Source organism: Petromyzon marinus, chromosome 4 (genome assembly GCF_048934315.1).
Source record: "Petromyzon marinus isolate PM22_M1 ecotype Great Lakes invasive population chromosome 4, UKy_Petmar_22M1.pri1.0, whole genome shotgun sequence".
Taxonomy (NCBI): domain Eukaryota; kingdom Metazoa; phylum Chordata; class Hyperoartia; order Petromyzontiformes; family Petromyzontidae; genus Petromyzon; species Petromyzon marinus.
Window position 1 is genome coordinate 23,467,650 of NC_133670.1, and position 20,760 is coordinate 23,488,409.

Here is a 20,760-nt window from a genome sequence, read left to right on the forward strand (position 1 = left end):
CATGCCCGCGGCGCGCGGTTGTGCGTGCGTGCGTGCGAGTCTCGCTCGCGGCGGCGTGCGGTGTTGCCATTGCGAGTGAGCCGCGGGAGCCGTCTGTGGATGCGCGTGCACGCTATGGGGAGCGGTGGTGCAGCGGTTAGCGCTACGCTGCGCTACGAACCCGGCCACCGGAGTTCGATTCCCGCTCACGGCCAACGCCAGCGACGATTGTCTGAACCGGTCCTGGGCCTCCCCTAGGTCGGCTCAGCCTCAAATGAGTACCTGGTGCGGTGTGTAAACATCGCCACTCGGGGTACAAAGGCGGTCGGGCGTTGTGCTGGCCACCCACCTCCTCGTGTGCCGTTCCGGCCTTCATAGGTGCTCTCTAACAGCACTTGCCCCTACAGTCTGTTCAGGCTATACGTGGGATCTTTGTCTTCGCTTGGGTGACGCATCCGAGAGTCCACCGTAGCTTGTTCTCTTGTAACACGTGGATCTTATCCGTTAGTCGCCTGTCAGCAAGCGTTTGCGCACCTCCACGTGGCCTCAAGGCGCACGTAAGCCTGCGACGAGCGTCGTATTGAGGTCGCCCCTGTCGACTGACGAACGGCGGTTACTTTGTCGTGTTGGCGGTTCGCTGGCGGCGGGTTGTGCGGTCTTCGGCTCGCGAATTAGACCCGCGCGACTCGAGTTCGCGCCGCTGTTGTTTACGCGCGTAGTACCTGTCGAGCGTGGACGCCTGGTACAAAGCGTGTGGGGATGGGGACCTGCCCACGGAGCTGCCGGACCTGGAGGACGCGATCCATCACCACCAGGGCCTCTACGAGCAGATCGCCACCGCCTATGCCGAGGCAGGTCCCCCACGGTGCCCCCCCCCCCCCCCCCCCATCAACATGTTCCCACACGTGATGGTGATGGATAATACGAGTTATTGACTTAACTGGAGATGCCACACAGAATCATAAGAGTCCCGCTTTTGGATGTTGGACCGACTGACTGCTCGCAAATGTGTTTCTTGTGAGTATAAGTTGGCGTGCCTGATGAAAGGTCACATTTATGAGTGAATTAGAAATCTAAACTGAAGTGCCCATCGTTTTGAATAAACTTAGTTATCATCTTTAACATTCCCATAATAATCCTAAGCTCCTTTTAGTGAAACAATAAGAATAGGTTTTACCCTTTCTGGCAATAAAATAGGTGTTAAGATGTTCAAACACTAAGTAGAAACCTTTTGCAAGGAATGAAGTCTGCATTAACCACACTCAGTACTTGTGAACATGCAAACAAACATCTTCTGATAATATATGCATTGTCTTTGAAACTCATTGGCCTACACCATTGTCTCAAAACGTCTATTTCGAGAGCAATAATCGTCGCACAAAAAGTCCACGGGAGCAAATGGGCACAACTCTGCGTTGCACCACCCCCGTCATTCATGAACCCTTAGCTGAGCACGGACGGGAAGGCGCTTCTGGACAAACTGCAGAGGCCCCTGAGCCCCGGCGCCGACTCGCTGACGGCCACGGCCAACTACTCGAAAGCCGTGCGGCAGGTGCTGGACTTGGTGCACGAGGTGCTGCATCACCAGCGCCAGCTGGAGACCATCTGCCAGCACCGCAAGGTCCGCCTGCACCAGCGCCTGCAGCTCTGCGTGTTCCAGCAGGACGTGCAGCAGGTGCGTGCTTGTTCGCGTGCTACGTGCGCGCGCTCGCGGTGAGCGATGGATTTTGCGGTTCGCCCGTTCGTTGCGCTGGAGCTGGTGCAACCCCAGCGGACTTTATCCAGAGCAAACCAGAGCCTCTCCAAGGCCGACTCGGTCTTGCATGAGTTCTTGGTATGGTAGTAATCAATAAAACTGGGCCTACAAAGTGACGCCTGACTTGGTTCTGGCTGCATCACTTAAAATAGTAAACGCTGTCTTAAGAAGCGCTCCCAAAAACGTTTGCGTTTGTAAGCAATCGTTCGAGTCTGTGTGTGTGTCCACCGATGCATGTCTCATGGAGATGTGCAGCAGGTAAGTGGATGTAAATGTGGCTTTCACGAGCCCTCCTATGTACTTGTAGAGCCCTTTGTGGTTGATTTGAACATCTTAGGCCCACTTGTAATTGTTAAGGGCTTGTTACATCCTCTCTTTGTAGCCTTTTGTCTGCACTGAATGAGCTGCTGTGTGTTGATATGACTAATTAAGCGATATTTCACACCCACCAAGATTTTACACTTTGTTTGGATCCAGCGATGTGAATTGATTAATGGGAAGGGTGGCTTAACGAGGATTGCGTTTCTATAAACCATAATTCGAGATTCAAAATCCGAGACGAACAAAACAACGACACTTTTCCATTAAAATGCACATGTATACACGTACACACCCATATAATTCGCATTAACAGTGTTTTTATTTCATTATTTTAAGGCAACCTTTAACCTGCACTCTTGTTTAAGATCGTCCACTTCAAATTGGTGCCATGCTTTGATGTCACAGCTTGCGGCCAACTCGTGACGTTGCTGACTTTGCTGTGTGACCAGAACACTTGACGCTTTTAGAGAGAGAGAGATTATTTTCGTCAAATGTGGTAATTCGCTCGTTGCGTTAGGCTCGTGGCACACGAGTCGATCTTGACCACAGAGCCAGACAATGAGTCTCTTGACACAGGACTCGTCTTCGATGAAGTTTTGGTGAAAAATTGAAAACAAGCAAACAAGGCATAAAATAGTTTGGTCTCCAAATGTGGTGCAGTGTTGCAACTTATGTAGCTCTAGCAAGCATTACGGGGGTGATGGTGTAATAAACATTCGCAATGCAGTGTTATATCTATAGAGGGTTAGCGGTAAGCTTACAAAAAACTAAAAATGTATGTTTTTTAATTGATCAATTATTAACTTGATTAAGTGACTGTGGCTGCATTCACTTCATCATGCTCAGATGGGCATTAAAATGCCGAGCATGCCTGGGAATGATATTTAGTAAATGAGAGAGTCGTTTTTTAAACGTTATTTTCGTAATTTTACAACTGGTGTTAAACTTTTGTTTTTATCCAAGTAAACCACAGGAGAAATGTGGTTTATTTTGAGAGCTTGTCACCGCTCCCATAAATTATGGAAGGGGTTGTGGGGGTCTTTAGGTCTCGGTGGATAATGACATTATGTTTACAAGGCTTCCGAAGCACGGGTTCACGATAGATGTTCACGGAGGTCAGAGGTCAGGTTGCCATGGCGGTGCCAGTTCCTCCATGCACGGTCGTCGACAGTTTATCTGTCCTGATTCTTCTGATACGACGCTCGCACACATACACACACACGTCCTGGGCTGTTATCACTTATCAACAACACTGTGGCCATAAAACATCATGCCTATATATTAACCGTGAATGCGAGCGTTCACTCTATGTGAATAACAGTGTGGAATGTAGACACTTGGTAACCAGGGATGAATGAAGTCCATATGTGCAGTTATATTGAAGTAGGCATGAGACGTGAATGATAAAGTTCCTACTCATGGGATGTCAGAGCCATTATTTAAAGTTTGTGTCTGTGTTTCCATGGTGATGGAATTGACAGTACTGGATACTAAGTACATTTAGTGTGTTTTTCTTGAACACATTTTCAAATACTAGGTTGGTGCACACACAATGCTTTGATTTTATTATTTTCCTCTTGCTTTGTGGGCACCACATTGTGATCGCTTTACAAGAGCACATGTCTGCCGTAGATAGCCAACCGTGCTAATCAGGCGCGGGGGAAGGACAACAAATTAAACACAAAAAAGCAGTTCTAAAGAAATTAAGTGCAGCTCGGCGCAGAGAGGGGATGTGTGCGATGAGCAATACCCAAGCTCGCCAATATTTGATGCTGATTGCGCAGCCAACGACACAGATGAGAATGCAAATTTGGTGGAAATTACCTAAGACGCCGTTTCGAATCGCTCTAGTTTTAGGAATGCATGGAGCCGCATAACTTTTATCAGGGCATCTGTCCTCACTGCATCACTTCCTGGCCAAGTTGCTTCCTTCATTGATTCGTTTTCCCAAAACATCCCGAGGCAAAATAAAAAAAAAACTGTAACCAATCGCCCTTTACCAGCCTTACGAATGACAACGTGGTGTAAATTAACACAACTGTCCTGTTCATCATAGTTCCCAAATCCTAATGCTCATCCCCAGAACTCTCAGTCCACTTGTTTGTAGCTGGCATGAGTCCTTACACATATTTCAACAACACGTAAAAAACTGCACAGTGTACAGAAAGTTCTCAGCCTAGGCATTATGCAAAACCACCAGCTCCTGAAGAACTGCATAGTTTGGCAACTGCATTGGGTTCCCTTACATCAGCAGCCTGACAAGACAGCCGGGAGTGGCTCTGAATCTCTGACTAACAAAAGTTGTGCTCGACAAACAGCATGCAAACTTTGGAGTTTAACCGAGATGGCTAACAATTGTGATGTCTCCTGCGCATGTATACGTGTGTCTACATTTGTGTGGTCCGCGTGTGTCTGTGTGTACACATGTTGCGTGCCGCAACGGCGCAGGTTTTGGACTGGATTGAGAATCACGGGGAGGCCTTCCTCAGCAAACACACGGGCATCGGCAAGTCGCTGCACCGCGCACGCGCCCTCCAGAAACGCCACGAGGACTTTGAGGAGGTGGCACAGGTAGGGGGCGCTTGCACAGATTGGAGGTGTGCATCCCTACGGGAGGCGGTGCAGGTTACATGTATGCCGGCGTGAGGGAGTTGTGTGATATCATTTGCAATTCAGAATTACTGCTGCTGCTGATGATGATCATGATTGTTAAAATATTGTTTTATTTTATTTTACCAGTTAAGGCCCACTGAGCTATGTAGCTATTTTTCAGAAGCGACCTGGCTATCACAAATGATAGCTCAACGAATTGGCTTATCAAGTCGAAATTTATAACAGACAAATACTGTAAACGCACGTTGATTCTAAATGTGGAGGGAAAAACTGGAGGACCCGGAGAAAAATCTACGCGACCACGGGGAGAGCGAGAGAGACATGCAAACTCCAAATATACAGGCATCAGGGTTTGGATCGAACCCACGACCTCCTGTCTACCAGGCGAGATAGTTAACATCTCGCCACCGCAGCACACATGATGTTTAACACAATAGGGATGATAAATTAATCGTGAGCCTTTGTGATGGCGTGCGCGTGTGCTATGCGTGGCAACACGAGGAAGCATGATCCCATTGCAGCGGTCGCAGGTGCTTCCTTGCTGGGCTGCGCTTTCGGCCGGTGACATAAGAGCAGGCGTTCGCGGTTTCAGCGCCTCTGTCCTGTCTCGCGCCGCCCCGCTGATCGCTGGTGTCACTCGCGCAGCAGTAAAAAAATGCAGAAGTCGCGTTAGCTCGCGCAGCGTCGAGTGCGGTGCTGTGCCGGGTTGGAGAGAGGGGCACACGCCGAATAGTGTTGTGTTGAAAATCGGAGCGGTAAAAGGGACGGCAAAAACAATTTCGCGCAGCGGTGCTCGGCAGGAGCAAGCAACGTCTGACACTGGGGCTTGTTTTTTTTATTTACTGATATAACCAAAATGTGTGTGTTTTTTTTTTTAAAGGACAGTGATGGGAAGTTGAAGGAAGTACGACTGTAAGACGTCACGCTTTTGTGGTGTGATGTGGGCAAGAGTGGAAGTGTGCTGGGGAGCAGTAGCATGCAATTTGGGTATTCGTGGTGTCAACATGCGGCCATATCTGTAGGACACCGCGGCGATAGGCAAACACTCGTCCAGGGCGGGTCCAGAATGAAGCGCGTGTGGTGCGCATAGCGGAGCAGCAGTGGCGTGTCCCGCGTGTCGCCCGCAGAACACGTACACAAACGCGGACAAGCTGCTGGAAGCGGCGGAGCAGCTGGCGCAGACGGGCGAGTGTGACCCCGAGGAGATCTTCCAAGCCGCCCATGCGCTGGAGGACCGCATCCAGGACTTTGTGCGGCGCGTGGAGCAGCGCAAGCTGCTGCTCGACATGTCGGTGTCCTTCCACACGCACACCAAGGAGGTGCGGCCTCGCACGCACGCATAGCCGCTCCGCACGCACCGCCCGTAAGACGCCTCGTTGGCACCACACAACAACAACCGCCGGAACTCGCCACTGAGTGGTGGTGACGTCACCACAGCCTAGATGCACTCTGTACAGCGTGCTGACTCATGCACGCACTCACTCCGGACACTTGTTGTCGCTTGCGCTTGAACCGCACGCGAGCTCACACATACTGCTCTGTACACATTAACATACACATATCGAACATTCACACACACACCAACACACAACACACCAGCACACAAACACAAATTTACGAACATGCGCTCACACTCTAAACTATAACAAGTAATAATTCCTCCCAAGTACTACCAATACTCACTCGTGACACACACACACACACAGGACACGTGCCACAGATACACACTCACACTACCTGCTTACACTGGTACATGCACTAAGTCATGCTCTAAACAAATACAATAATTCAGTGAATGCCCAATGATCGCTGATGATGAGTAACTAAGTTTGAATAACGATCATGATGAGGATGGTCATGATAAAGGTGGGCGATAATGATTGCGAGTGATAATGATTGATGATTGTGCTGATAATCTTTGATGAAGACGATGAATCTCGTCGTGATTTTGATGCTGACAAGAGTGATGATGATGACGACGATGATGATGACGTCTATTTGTCTCCTCCCCCACCTCCTATGCAGCTGTGGTCCTGGCTGGAGGAGCTGCAGAAGGAGCTGCTGGACGATGTGTACGCCGAGTCCGTGGTGGCCGTGCAGGAGCTTATCTCGCGCTTCCAGCAGCAGCAGCAGACCATGCTGCAGGCGACCGTCAATGTCATCAAGGAGGGGGAGGACCTCATCCAGCAGCTCAGGTTGGGACGAGTGAGCAAGCGTTCATCGAAATCGGCTCGTGGTTGCAGGTGCTAGGTGGTGCATCTGCCAGTCATCTCAGTCCGTCAAACCAAGGCACGTGGGTCTGTCCCGTGACCTCCTGTCAGCGAGCCTTCGACACTTCACGTGGCCTCAGTGAACCTCGCCTGGCACGGTTGTCGTGGTGACATCACCGTCAATTAGTGGCGAATTGTGGTATTGCTTTAAAAAACAAAACATCGCTTTCATCTAGCAGTGGGTTAATTACGGCTGATGCTGATGATGATGATGCAGGCATTTTCTCATGAGTCTTAGCAGGATGGAGGCCTCCTTTGGCCAGAATCGACCATGACCTCCGTCGCTCGAATTGCACCCACTTCACTCTGGCAAGTTCCTCCTCCCGTTGTCGTAAATCGGGGTGCTCATCGAGCGGAACCCCTCGTGTGTGTGCCTGCCCCTTGCCGCCACCATGCCTCGCCCCCCCCAGGGAGTGCATGGTCAGCGGGAACAGCTCGATAGCGCACGTTGAGGGGGTGCTGCACCAGCTGGACGAGGCGCAGGCGCAGATGGAGGAGATCTTCCAGGAGCGCAAGATCAAGCTCGACCTCTTCCTGCAGCTGCGAATGTTCGAGCGCGACGCCGTTGAGGTCGGCTGCCCGAAAGAGCTTCATCCTGAAATGTTGTGACGTGGATGTGGGCCGCGAGTGCGCGCGGTTCAGGGATTGGTGGGAGCACTGAGCCGGCACCGACGAGACCTGGGTTCGAATGTGGGCAGCTACCCCTGATTAAACCGAGTTGTACATATGTGTGTGTATGTATGTTGGACTTCTTTCACACCTATTCTTGGTTCTTTCGGTAAAGTCACGTAGAAGGGAAACAATAAAATAATAAAAATACAAAACAATAAAATTTGTGAGAATTTTATTGTTTTAAAAATATAAAACAATAAAATTTGTGATAATTTTATTGTTTTATATTTTTATTATTTTATTGTTTCCCTTCTACGTGACTTTACCGAAAGAACCAAGAATATTCTTTCACACCGTACGTAGCCAACCACGCTAATCGGAGGTGTGAGGGAAGGACAACAAACTAACCATGAAAAGCAGTTGTAAGTAAACGAGTTTTCAATCTAGATGATTTAAAAGTGCATAGCTCCGGTGGCTTCCTAAAATCAGAAGGAAGAGCGTTCCAGATGGCCGCAGAAGCGCATCTGAAAGCGCGCGATGCATTGACCGTCTTTGTTCGATGGTTGGCCAAAAGCCGCTGCGAGGATGACCAGAGATTGCGTGATGATTTCTGCTCCTTGACGAGATTCGCAAGGTATTGTCGTATGTATGTATGTATGTCAAACGTCTCTCACACCATACGTAGCCATCCGTGCTAATCGGAGGTGCGGGGATTTAGAGTAAGTAGATGGACGGCCACCAATGATGCACAATAAAATCCCCTCTTTTTACTTGTTTTAACTTCATTTGGCTGAATTCTAGCGCTGATAATTTATATTTTATTGACTGTCATGTTATCAATATATCTGTTTAGTGGGGCGTGCGGGAACGTGCACGCCCCCTAGTGTGCGAATTAAAAAAGTTGCTTGTAGGTGTCCTGGAAGTAGCTCTGTGAAAGCTGCTTCCTTCCCACTAGCCGTTTTCTAACACACTGCTCTGCGAGTGTTCAGAATATAAAACCTCAATCTCCTAACACAGTTATTGTCTAATTTGGCAAAATAATAAAAGCAAGAAAAATCTTAAATTTCCAGATTCTAATGCAGGGTGTCATCGGCACTTCGCTACTCGGTATTTGTCAGTGCCCGGGGGCGATCGAATTCTTTCCTCCACACCGAGTGGGACGGGTTGGTGTCTGCGTGCGCGGCGACCAGGTGCTGTCGGACCTGGAGGCGTGGAACGACGAGCTGGTGAGGCAGCTCAGCGAGTTCGATTCGGACGACCTGACACTCGCCGAGCAGCGGCTGCAGCGCCACGCGGACAAGTCCCTGACCATGAACAACCTGGTGTTCGACGTCATCCGCCAGGGCCAGGAGCTCTACCAGTTTGTCACCGACGTGCAGGCCACGGGTGAGCGCCGCCCGTCGCACGGCCGCACGTTGACGTCCACCGGGCGGCGTTCACACGTGGCGATATCGTGGAGCTGGAGGTCGTTTTACCCCGCGGCGCTCGGTGTCATTTCAAAATCCACCCCGCGAAGGTGGCCTTGGCTTGGGACGCTTCGCCTGTGAATGTCGCGGACTGAAGTTCCCCCCACGTGATAACGTGTTCACCACCGTAGTCGCTTATCATGGTCGCGATCGGCGGCATCACCAACGTCATCATCGTCATCGGCTGACCGTTCGCCCGACTCGCGTGCCCCGTCCCCCCCCCTCCCCCCCCCACACGTGCAGGCATAGAGGTGACTTGCGACAAGGACGTGGACATGGGCACACGCGTTCAAGAGCTGCTGGAGTTCCTCCACGACAAGCAGCAGGAGCTGGAGCTGAATGCCGAGCAGCATCGCAAGCGCCTGGAGCAGTGCCTGCAGCTGCGCCACCTGCAGACGGAAGTGAAGCAGGTACTGCGCCGAGGCCTGCGTGTGCCCGCGTCGGCCTGCACGCACGTCGCTGCATCGGCACGCTTGCAACCACGCTACACGCACCTGCGTCGATCATCGTGTCCTTGGCCTGTCCTTGTCTTCCCACGTGGCGCGAAAGGACATCGTCGTTGTTGACGTCTTTCTGTAGGGCCGTCGTCGTAATCGCCACATACGATCTGCAGAGCACTTTGCATGCAACCAGAAGCCTTAATGTGCCTCTTTAGTGGAGTCCATTGATAAATTCACTTTTTCTTCGACAGTTTTAATCCGCAATCATAGTTTGTGTTTTGCGCCAGCGACAGTGTGCTTTTCCAACCTTTAGTAGGTACTAGTTGACAGTAATTGTTCTGATAGTGTGTGTGTGTGTGACCGGGCGTGGTGCACGTTTATATTTGTATTGTTAGGTGCTGGGCTGGATTCGTAATGGGGAGTCCATGCTGAGCGCCAGCCTCATCAATGCCTGCTCCCTGTCGGAGGCCGAGCAGCTTCAGCGAGAGCACGAGCAGTTCCAGCACGCTATCGAGGTACGTACGTGCGTCTGTGCCTGTGTGTGTGGGCGCACTCAGTGGGGAGCGGTAGTGTAGCGGTTAGTGCGCTGCGCTATGAACCTGGCGACCCGGGTTCGATTCCCGCTCACGGCCAACACCAGTGACGATTATCTGAACCGGTCCTGGGCCTCCCCTAGGTCGACTCAGCCTTAAATGAGTACCTGGTGCGGTGTGTAAACATCGCCACTGGGGAGACAAAGGCGGTCGGGCGTGGCGCTGGCCACCAACCTCTTCGTGTGCCGTTCCAGCCCTCATAGGTGCTCGCTAACAGCACTTGCCCCACAGTCTGTTAAGGCTATACGGGGGATCTTTATCTTTGTGGGCGCACTCAAAAGTGCACCTGGACTGGTACAAGTGCTGTGGTGACGTCACCGCGACGAAGTGGAAATGGCGGCTCTTGTTGTGTGTGTGGGGAGTGGTTAGCGCTACGCTGCGCTATGAACCCGGCGACCCGATTTTGATTCCAGCTCACGGCCAGCACCAGTGACGATGATCTGAACTGGTCCTGGGCCTCCCCTAGGCTGGATACCTAACCTCAGTGTGTAAACAATTGCACTGGCAAGACAAAAGCGGCTGAGTGGGGTGCCATATGTAAGTCGAGGTTGTGCATATCTGTGTTTAGTCTGTGTGTGTGTTTACGTGTTTGTGTGCATCAGTCTGCAGGTATTTGTCTCTCTGCAATGTGTATGGTTTATGGTGTCTGAATGTGTGGGGTGGGGACGTATTTAATTTTTGCAGGAGGGGTGGGTATTATTTAAAAACATCGCTTTGTACATATGTATGTTGAACTTCTTTCGCGCCATGCGTAGCCAACCGCGCTAATTCAGTACAATTGCGTTGTGTCAAATTTGGCAGCAGCTGATGTAATAACCACACATTTTAAAACCACACTTCCTTTGTATAAAACACTTAAGTTTGTATAATAACAATAAACTAGGTTTTCTAATTGAGCGATTCGCACAAAGCCTCGGCATGTTAATCAGCCGTTTATATAACAACAAAGGTGAAAAGAGCCCACTTAGGTATAACATATCTTCGTGCAAATTAGGCATATTTGATGCCATGACAACCACTGGCTCACAACAAGCACTCGGAAAGGGGGGGAGGGGGGGGGGGTGGGAGGAAGAAGGGTAATCGCGCGTCGCCGTCTCTCCGCTCGAGCCCTTACCCGCCTGGCCACGTGCTCTCCCTCGCCGGCAGAAAACGCACCAGAGCGCCCTGCAGGTGCAGCAGAAGGCCGAGTCGCTGCTGGGCAGCGTGCACTACGCGCCCGACACGATCCGCGAGTGCGCAGAGCGCGTCGCCGCGCACTGGCAGCAGCTCATGCTCAAGATGGAGGACCGCCTGAAGCTCGTCAACGCCTCCGTCGCTTTTTACAAGACGTCCGAGCAGGCGAGTGCACGTGCGTGTTGCTCGTGCGTGCGTTTGCTCGCGTTTCGCGCTCGCCTGGAAACGCGAGGTCGATTCCTGGCCGCAGGCAGCAGTTGGTGGCGAGTGGCGTCGGATTCTGTCCTTGTTCTCATTTAGGTCAGCTCGGCGGTGCCTGGTAAAGTGTGCAAACGTCAGTACTAGAGGGATAAAGGTGGTTGGGCGTAGCACGGCATTACCAGTTTTTTTGTGCTGTGCCGGTCTTAATAGTTGCTCATTAATGGAACTTTCTCGAATGATCTGAACCTCTATTGGGGAAAGAAACTGCAATGCCACCCTGATGACACAATGCGTTCAATTCTTGACATTAACAGCAACTCACACTTGAACTTTTTTCTGACCCACCACAAAGTTGAATTGACCTCAAGATGAATGCATTTTGCATCGTCTACTGAAGTGCGTACATGAGTACGGGGAACACGAAATCAGATTGGCAGCATAATCTAAACTAGCTTTGTAAATGAGCAAGAAGCAGGGCACGAGGCTTTGGCCTCGCTGTCATCTCCTCGTTTCTCCGACCCAGAGCTCGCCCGGTGTCCTCCCGCGTCACCCTTCACGCTGCGCGTGCCACCCCGCAGGTGTGCTCGGTGCTCGAGTCCCTGGAGCAGGAGTACAAGCGCGAGGAGGACTGGTGCGGTGGCGGGGACAAGCTGGGCCCCGGCTCGGACAGCGACCACGTCACGCCCATGATCAACAAACACCTCGAGCAGAAGGAGGCCTTCCTCAAGGTGCTGCCTCCTGACCCCTCCTGGGTCAAGGACGTGGGAGTACCCACAATTCACCTGCAGATTGACGAACTGTGGTGAAACCAATTTATATTCCTGCGTGGACCGAGCCGGGAAGATTTTTAACTGCCATGCCAGGAGACTGGCACCTTTGGATTGCAAGTCTAGTGTGCTAGCTGATACACCACAGCAGCATCCCTCGGTGTAGATGCATTCATAAATCTAAGCTACCGTTTTGAATGAGTCCTTGTTCAAGTGTTTATCCTCATGAGTCCTTCTTTGTGTTAAGCAGCTGGACACATTATGATGATCATAAGCTCATTTGCATGGTGTTTCACTATTAGAAGCAGGCTTATGTAATTATAAACAGACTTGTGCGTGCAGAAGATGTTTAGCATTATTAAATTGCGGCTGTTATTGGTATTTAACGAAGTGCCCTCTAAGAGCCAAGCACGAGTTCACTTGGGTTGTGCGGTTCCGGGGAATTTAAATTCCAATCACGTGGCCCAGATCGTACAAAAAGCAAATTCAATTAATTGAATTGTCATGATTCTGGGTCATGGTTCAATTAAGCAGCCGAGTATTTTTCGCCTCACCGGGTACGTCTCATTTGTCTTGTTTATGCCTTTTCTGGGTACACAATTGCCCCATGAGCCTTCAGGTTACATAATGAACGTGCAGTTTGCGTATAATTCCGCGAGAGTAATGTATTATTGATTTTTACACGACTTGATGCACGTATCAAGAGTGTAATAATCGATTTTAATTGATTAATCGATGCATTGTTGCATGCCCATTGTTAACCATGGCACTGTGTTGTCATGTGAGCAATCAAAGTTACATTTCTCGTCCATACAAATCCGCACTGTCAGTTGTAAGTGAAACTGAGCAAGTTTATGTGCTGACAAGTCAGACTAAACCTTCCAAGGTGATTGTCCTGCATCTGGCTCTATGTGCCGTTGTCATCCCGAGCGATCGTTGTGTTTGTGCCAATCCCCACCTAACCCCGCTGTGTTTTACAAACCCTGCCCTCTCTCACCTCCAACTCTCACCGCGCCTGGCGCAGGCCTGCACGCTGGCTCGCAGAAACGCGGAGGTGTTCCTCAAGTACATTCACCGCAACAACGTCAGCATGCCCGGCATGACCAGTCACACTCGTGGGGCCGAGCAGCAGGTCAAAAGTACGTCATCCACCGCCCCCCCCCCCCACCACCATTACCTCCCATGAGCCGTTTTGGCAGATATGTTATGGTTGGCACAGTAGGGGGCACAGGTGGTGCGTCTGCCAGTCATCTCAGCCAGTCAACCCATCGCACCTGGGTCTCTCCCGTGGCCTCCTGCCTGCGTTCGACACTTCACGTGGCCTAAAAGTGCGCTTACCCTGGACAAGCGCCGTGGTGACGTCATAGCCACTTAGTGGCGAATGACGGTTGTTTTTATGGTATAGAAGTCTGTAGTTATGTGGGTGGCTGGATGGCTAATAGGAATGGGACTTGTCTGCAGCTTTGTAGGTGCGTGGGTTGTTGGGTGGGTAGGTGAATAAGTCGATAGGTGTTTGGATGGGTGGGTGGATGGCTGATAGGATGTAAGTAAATCATTGGTAAGTATATGGGTTGGTAAATCCCTGGGTGTGCAAGTGGGAACAGTGGCTACATGAACAAGTAGATGAACAGGCAAATAGGCAAATGAATAAAAAGGCATATTTAGTGAAATTGTGGTTGTGTAAGTGTGCGAGTGGTGAAGGGGATAGGCAAATAGGTAGTTGGGTGAATGGGTAGGTTGGTTATTTTTTACGTGGTTAAGTGGGTGGCTAAAATGGTGGATAGGTAGGAAAAAAGAGGTTAATACATCTTCATTATTTAAAAGGGAGACCTGGGATACATTTTGGTAGCAATCTTTGTATTATGTTGATAAATACAATATTATTTGTAAACACAATTAACAACCTTAAAAATATGTAATACATGTACTAAATATATAGTGCAGATGACAAGATTTGCAATGAACAAGGATAATACATAAGAATATAAGGCCAAAATAGAGTGCACACTGTATGTATATATATAATTGTATATATAATTTAAATTTTGAATATAACACAAAGCCTATCGGTTCAATTATTGTGACATTCATATTGTGACATTCACATGCCCCCATGAGCTTGCTTATCTGCATTTAATAGGAGTCGGCGTGGACTCAAGGGGTTGTTGCTTTTATCTCTGTTGTGCAGCCATCCTGAGCGAGCTTCTGCAGCGAGAGAACCGCGTACTGCACTTCTGGACAATGCGTAAGCGCCGGCTGGACCAGTGCCAGCAGTATGTGGTGTTTGAGCGTAGCGCCAAGCAGGTGAGCAGACTCAACCATCTGTCCGTTGTACCGGTGCAGGAATCCAAATTTGTAAAGTGTCGAGAAAACCCCAATCGTAACAAAAACATTTCCGCGGGCTTGGAAACGAGTCGATTCAACGACACGCAAATTCGTGCAGCGTTGCATGTGCACAGACCCTGAGCCTTGGGTCGGCCAGATTTTCTGAACTCTTTCAGTTGGTGGTCGAAATGACGAAATGGCCGCACATTCAGTTCTTTGAGTCGGTGGTCTGGATAAGGCTAAGAGCTTTTTTGTAATGTGCGAAACCTGCTTTTATGTGTGTTACTAAATCTGCCGGTGCATCAATAGCAGCAGCAGCAGCAGCAGCAGAGCTCGCTCCCACAATGCATGTGTGCACGTGTGTACATCGCTGTATGGCCGCACGGCACGGCGTTTCGCAGCGTTTTTGCAAGAGCAGTTCCACGCGGACACTCGAGGCAAAGGGGTGGCATCTGCATCATCGTTAACCGTCGGTGATTATTTTATCGTCATCATGGGACCTCCTTTGCCAGTATCAAAATATGATAATAGATTTTTTTCCCCCTTTTTTCTGGCAACAAAACAGGTGTTAAGATGTTAAAACACCAAACTGAAACCTTTTACAAGGAATCGCGTCTGCATTAACCACAATGCTTGTTGTGGTCAGAATGCAAACAAAAAAAACACACTCTGATAATATATGCATTGTCTTTGAAACGGATTGGTCCACACCAGAGATAGCTTTCTTTTGAGCCAAAACGCCTTTTGGTGTCCTCTGGTCTCACACCGTTTGAGGCTATTCTAATATTATCATCAACCATTTACATAAAATCGGCAAAAAGGAACATACTGTGTTTACTTGGCTTTCTTAAGCACAGTTATTATTGTCTCAGCCTTTCATTAATCAACACCATTTCCATTGAGGTACTTAACAAATATATTATAATCGGGATTTTGAGAATCTCATGATTTTCGCGGCTCAAACTTTTCAGTTGTCTTATTTGTGGCTACCACAAACATTGACCTCATATTTACACAAATAAGTAAACAGAGAAGCACTTTCCTGGTTATGTATTCAGGTAATAATAATAATCTCAACATCCTGCCAGACAGTTTCAATTACAATGAGACAAGCTAATGTAGTGGAGGCGATGACCTTGTGTTCTCCTGCACTGCGCGCGTGCGCTACACTACGCACACTGCATGCGCGTAGAGTGCGTGTCGTGTAGCGGTAAGCGCTACACTGACCGCTACGAGCCCAGGGACCCGAGTTCGGTTCCCGCTCACGGCCAACACCGGTGACGATTATCTAAACTGGTCCTGGGCCTCCCCTAGGGCGACTCGGCATCAAATGAGTACCTGGTGTGGTGTGTAAAGATCGCCACTAGGGAGACAAAGGTGGCCGTGTGTGGTGCTGGCCACCTAACCTTTTACTGGACATCTCCGAAAAAGAGCTGTAGAACTCATTGGATTCGGCCAGTATAAATAAATATTATGAATCTGATTTCTTGTGTGCCATGCCAGCCTTCATTGGTGCCCGCTAACAGCATTTGCCCCAAAAGTTTGTTAAAGGAGATGTTAATTACCTCGCATGTTATACAAGAGGTCGTGGGTTTGATCCTGATTCTGGCTCCCCGTGGTGGTGTGGATTTTTCTCTGGGTCCTCCGGTTTTTCCCTCCACATTTAGAATCAACGTCACGTCTTTTCGAGGATTTGGCTGCTATACATTTCCACATGACAAGCCACTTCGTTGAGCTAACGTATGCGTCCAGGTTGCTTCTTAAAAAAGCGCTATATAGCTCAGTGGGCCTTACCTGCTAAAAATTTTTCTCGTTTTTATAGTTTCATACAGGAGTTATTTGCACGTGTGTGTGTGTGTATATACGTGTGCTTGGTGGCAACCGAGGCCGTGGACTGGATCCAGGGCACGGGCGAGACGTACCTCTGCGCGCGCACGGAGAGCGGCCAGTTCACGCACGAGCTCCTCCGCGAGCATAATGAGTTCACGCTCGCAGCCAAGGTGTGACGCGCGGCTCGCCCCCTGAGTCTCGCCGGGCCATTCGAGGCAAATGTGCACGCAAAATATCCCCTGCTGCTTGGGCTGCTCGAGCCTTGCACGTGACGCGTCCGAACCCGAGCAGTATACCACAATGTGACGCTTGAAAGGAACAAATCTCAGTCGGGGTTAATATGGGTTAATGCAAATATGTTGTGTGTGTTTGTTTATGTGTATTGCCCTTTGTGTGCGTGTGTGTGCCTGTGCGCTTGCATGACTGCGTGTGTGTACTGTTGGGATTAGGGGTGGCCCCTGCACCATTCCATAAACTCACCCAAGTTCGATTCATGTCACTGCACATAATTGTTCGACGGGAGTAGTACCACGCATTCACCCCAATCGCCCATGTTCGCGGCTGAGCTATGCATCTCAGTGAATGTAGGTCGCTTTATTTGGCACGGTCTTTCCTAGGCCAACTCATTAGTACCATCTGCAGTACATGCCAACAGTATCAGGGTTGAGGATGCATATGTCCAGCCAAATATTTTCCACAATAGGTGATCACTACGAACACTGTTCGCAATATTACACATCATGTGGTGGCTTCATCTGATTGTATCATCACCATAGAATGTTGTATAAGGGCTGCTTTGAACTTTCGCCACTGATTGTGCTGTACCTGTAAATTGAACGACAATGGTTGCTCGCGTATAAATCTGTCCATGATATTCGCGTGGGTGGCAGCATACTCGAGCTGCGGTGTCCCGTCCATTGCGCGATCGCGCTGACCTGCGGCGTACGTGCGGGGTCGGTGCGTGCGTGCGTGCGTGCGGCGTGCGCCGACATCAGCAAACGAAGGAGCGCGTGAAACTGCTGATCCAGCTGGCCGACAGCTTCGTGGAGAAGGGCCACGCGCACGCCGGGGACATCAAGAAGTGGGTGTCGCTGGTGGACAAGCAGTACCGCGACTTCGCCAGCGGCATGGCCAAGTACCGCGCCGCCCTGGAGAAGGCCCTCGGCGTCCCCTCCGACGTACGGCACTCGCACGCTGCACGCTCGCACGGCAGAAACTTCGCGTGCAATGGGATTAAGACGATGAATCCTTGGCGAAAAATCTTCGACAGCGTTCCTCCTTGTATGTCTGTCCAGATTCTAATGCGCGGTATTTGTTGACGGGTTTGTAAATTTTAAGTTTTTGGACGTCACCGTGCGAAAGGTTTCTCTCATGATGAATATATCACTAGAAATAAGCGCTCAGTTTGTAAACGGTCATGTGGTAATTCGGGGGGTCAAGATTGGGTATTTTGTATACGGCATGTATATGGTGTGCGCGTACGCGCGCGTGGTGTTTGCGTGTGCAGAAAGAGCGCGAGCTGCAGCTGGACACAATCCCGGCCAGCCTGGCCGAGCAAGTGAAGCTGCGTGAGGTCAGCAACCACACGGACGAGGAACGCCGCAAGTCGGCGCGGCGCAAGGAGTGAGTGTCCAGGCACACCGGCGTTTGCTCACTGGTCCACGCCGCCTGCATGTCAGCGCAACCTCTGCCGATTTGTGACCACCAGTCAACATTGCCCACTGCATCTGGAACTGATCCACCTTACACACAGTGCATTACGACTACCAAATAACACGACACCATGATCTGTGCATCATGACTACCATTGCAAATCATCTGCAATGCAGATGACCAATGCATTGACTACCAGTAAACATCATCCACAATGCATCATGAACTCTGCTGCACCATACACATGATACATTTTGACCACCATTCCACCTCATCTGCAATCCATCATGATTACCAATCAACACCCCCCATGCATCACACTCTCTGCTCCACCTCACCCACCATAAGTAAACATCACTGTTTTACTTCATCTGAAATTCGCGACAGTCTCTTGTCAAACCCCACCCAGAATGCATTATTATCTACGCTCCAGCTCACCCACGCTGCATGACCACAAGTTGGTATCGCTCACTATATTTCATTATTGCCACTCAATATTTCCCACAATGCATCATTATCAAAGTTGTTCTTATTCCTCACCACCCACAATGCTGCATTGCACAACAAGGACTAAACAAAAACGACTGCCCTTTTTTTTATAAATGTCTCCTTTAATCACAGGGCAGGGGTTACGCTTGCGTGAATGTCAGTAGCACGCGGACGTTCCCTTTCTTGTGTTATCCCTCGGATATCAAAGCCAGAGCTCCTGTTTGTGAAGTTTAATTGGCCTTTATATCTCTTTCATACTTTAAAAGTTTTTTTAAAGGTGTGGGTAACCATCTGCTCAATGTTACAGGTTCATCATGGCTGAGCTGCTGCAGACAGAGAAGGCATATGTACGCGATCTACACGAGTGTTTGGAAGTAAGGCCATTGTTTGTGTTTGTGCATTGTGTATTTTTAGTGTATGCGCATGCACGCTCATTTGCAAGAGTAAACGGGGGGGGGGGGACTCTTGTTAACTGCTATGTCTCTGAACATAATTTCAAAGCACGTGTGTGTGTGTGTGCCAACCTTTGGGGTGCGGTATTGTTGCCGTTCGCACACATTGCCACGAACCTGATCATCCGAGTTCGATTCCCGTTCACGACCAACAACATTTGACGAATATCGGAAATGGTCCCGGGCATCCCCTAATTCGGTTCGGCCTTAAAAATGACTACCTGGTGCATTGTGTGAACATCAGCACTGGGGAGGCCAAGGTTGCCAAGCGTGGTGTTGGCCACCCAACGCCCCCGTGTGCCGTGTGGACCTCAATAGGGTTTCTGGATTCATAGCACAGTGCGCTAACCACTGTGCCACTGCTCCCCGCTGTGTAGAAGCTCACGAACAGTGCTTTCCCCCCAACAGTCTGTTTAAGCTGTACACAGGGGATCTTTGTTTTTGTTGTTTCAAACTTAATTGCATTCCTACACCGACTCAGGCCATCATCCCACCTGTGGATGATGAAATAAATACCGCTTTGGGGGAAGTCAGCAGTGGTTGTCCTATGGATAGAATGGAATATCGACCTCTGACTCATGCCAGCCAAAGGAGATGAGCAACACCCCATCTTTGGGCATGGCTTGCCCGCCGAGTGTATACATAGTAAAGAGGGTTATTTGTCATTTTATATTTGTGTGTGTGTGGAGGAGAGCCATGACGTAGTGGTTCGCCCACTGCTCTGTGAACCCATTGACCTGAATTCGATTTTCTCTTTCAGCCAGCATCGGTGGCATATATCTAAACTGGGCCTCCCCTAGGTCGACTCTGTTTTCTATGAGTGTCTAGTGCAGTGTGTAAACATCACTACGAGGGAGAGACACAGTTGGCTGGGCATGGTGCTACTTCTATACCTCCCGCTTGTGTGCCGGGCCAGCCTTCATAGCTGCTGGCTAATAGCGCTTGCAGCAATAGCCTGTTAAGGCTTTACGGCGGGGGGGGGGGGTCTTTGTCTTTGTAAGATCTATCTGTGGGAGATGACGAGTGGTGTGGAGGAGATCCCTCCTGGCATCATAAACAAAGAGGACACCATCTTCGGTAACATGCAGGAGATCTTTGACTTCCACAACAAGTACGTGCACGCACGCACATTTCGCGCGCGGCTGCTCATGGGGCACACGCAGTCCAGCAGCAATTACCCACTCACACTGCAATGCACAGACGCATGGAGCACTTGCTCTGAAGCACATGCTCTTCAACTAGGTCTGTAATCATTCACCTCTTAGCATTTAGATGAATGTCACGATTCTGCATCGCAATTTGAATACATGTTTTTGCATTGTGGTTATGTTGTAGCACCGGTTAGTTGTTGCGAGGGGTCACGTAAACCAATTACATACAATGTATATGATTTGGAAATGGTGCATTCTCTCATTCACAATATATGTGACAAATCACGCATGGAAGAACTCGTGTATATGTGCATTATATGTAAATTATATGCGAGTGTTACATGCCTAACCTTCAGATTCATACACATTTCCTGTACCACAACACTTCATTTTATATGCATTGTATGCTCTTAACACAACGCATTGGCAGTGCTTATGAACTCTTTAGGCACTGTGCTTTTAGGTGTGTAGGTTTTTAAATACTATTCAGGAGGGCTTTTTCCTTGGCATTTTGGGATATTGTGTTTTTTAATTAATTCTGAAATATGATTGCCGCGAATTATTTTCTGTTTCTGCACAAGGTACGTGCGTGATTTGTAATGTAAATGTTGGCAGACTAAACAAACTTGCAAAATAAAGGGGCCGTTGAAATCATCGTTTCCCCTCATG

The 20,760-nt window shown here is 49.5% G+C and overlaps 1 protein-coding gene across 5 annotated transcripts in view; it reads left to right on the forward strand.

Moving 5' to 3' along the window:
• The window catches only part of LOC116937906 (triple functional domain protein), a 197,184-nt gene that overhangs the window by 74,012 nt on the left and 102,412 nt on the right, over positions 1 to 20,760 (forward strand). For all 5 annotated transcript variants that reach the window (XM_032945036.2, XM_032945050.2, XM_032945044.2 and 2 more), the window contains exons 10-27: positions 699 to 830; positions 1,427 to 1,654; positions 4,505 to 4,627; positions 5,797 to 5,988; positions 6,695 to 6,864; positions 7,350 to 7,509; positions 8,742 to 8,937; positions 9,261 to 9,427; positions 9,853 to 9,972; positions 11,197 to 11,388; positions 12,003 to 12,152; positions 13,216 to 13,330; positions 14,380 to 14,495; positions 16,403 to 16,516; positions 17,342 to 17,524; positions 17,854 to 17,969; positions 18,796 to 18,862; positions 19,942 to 20,051. In XM_032945036.2, coding sequence (XP_032800927.2) covers positions 699 to 830; positions 1,427 to 1,654; positions 4,505 to 4,627; positions 5,797 to 5,988; positions 6,695 to 6,864; positions 7,350 to 7,509; positions 8,742 to 8,937; positions 9,261 to 9,427; positions 9,853 to 9,972; positions 11,197 to 11,388; positions 12,003 to 12,152; positions 13,216 to 13,330; positions 14,380 to 14,495; positions 16,403 to 16,516; positions 17,342 to 17,524; positions 17,854 to 17,969; positions 18,796 to 18,862; positions 19,942 to 20,051 — 2,651 coding nt within the window. The remainder of the gene's footprint in view (positions 1 to 698; positions 831 to 1,426; positions 1,655 to 4,504; positions 4,628 to 5,796; positions 5,989 to 6,694; positions 6,865 to 7,349; positions 7,510 to 8,741; positions 8,938 to 9,260; positions 9,428 to 9,852; positions 9,973 to 11,196; positions 11,389 to 12,002; positions 12,153 to 13,215; positions 13,331 to 14,379; positions 14,496 to 16,402; positions 16,517 to 17,341; positions 17,525 to 17,853; positions 17,970 to 18,795; positions 18,863 to 19,941; positions 20,052 to 20,760) is intronic.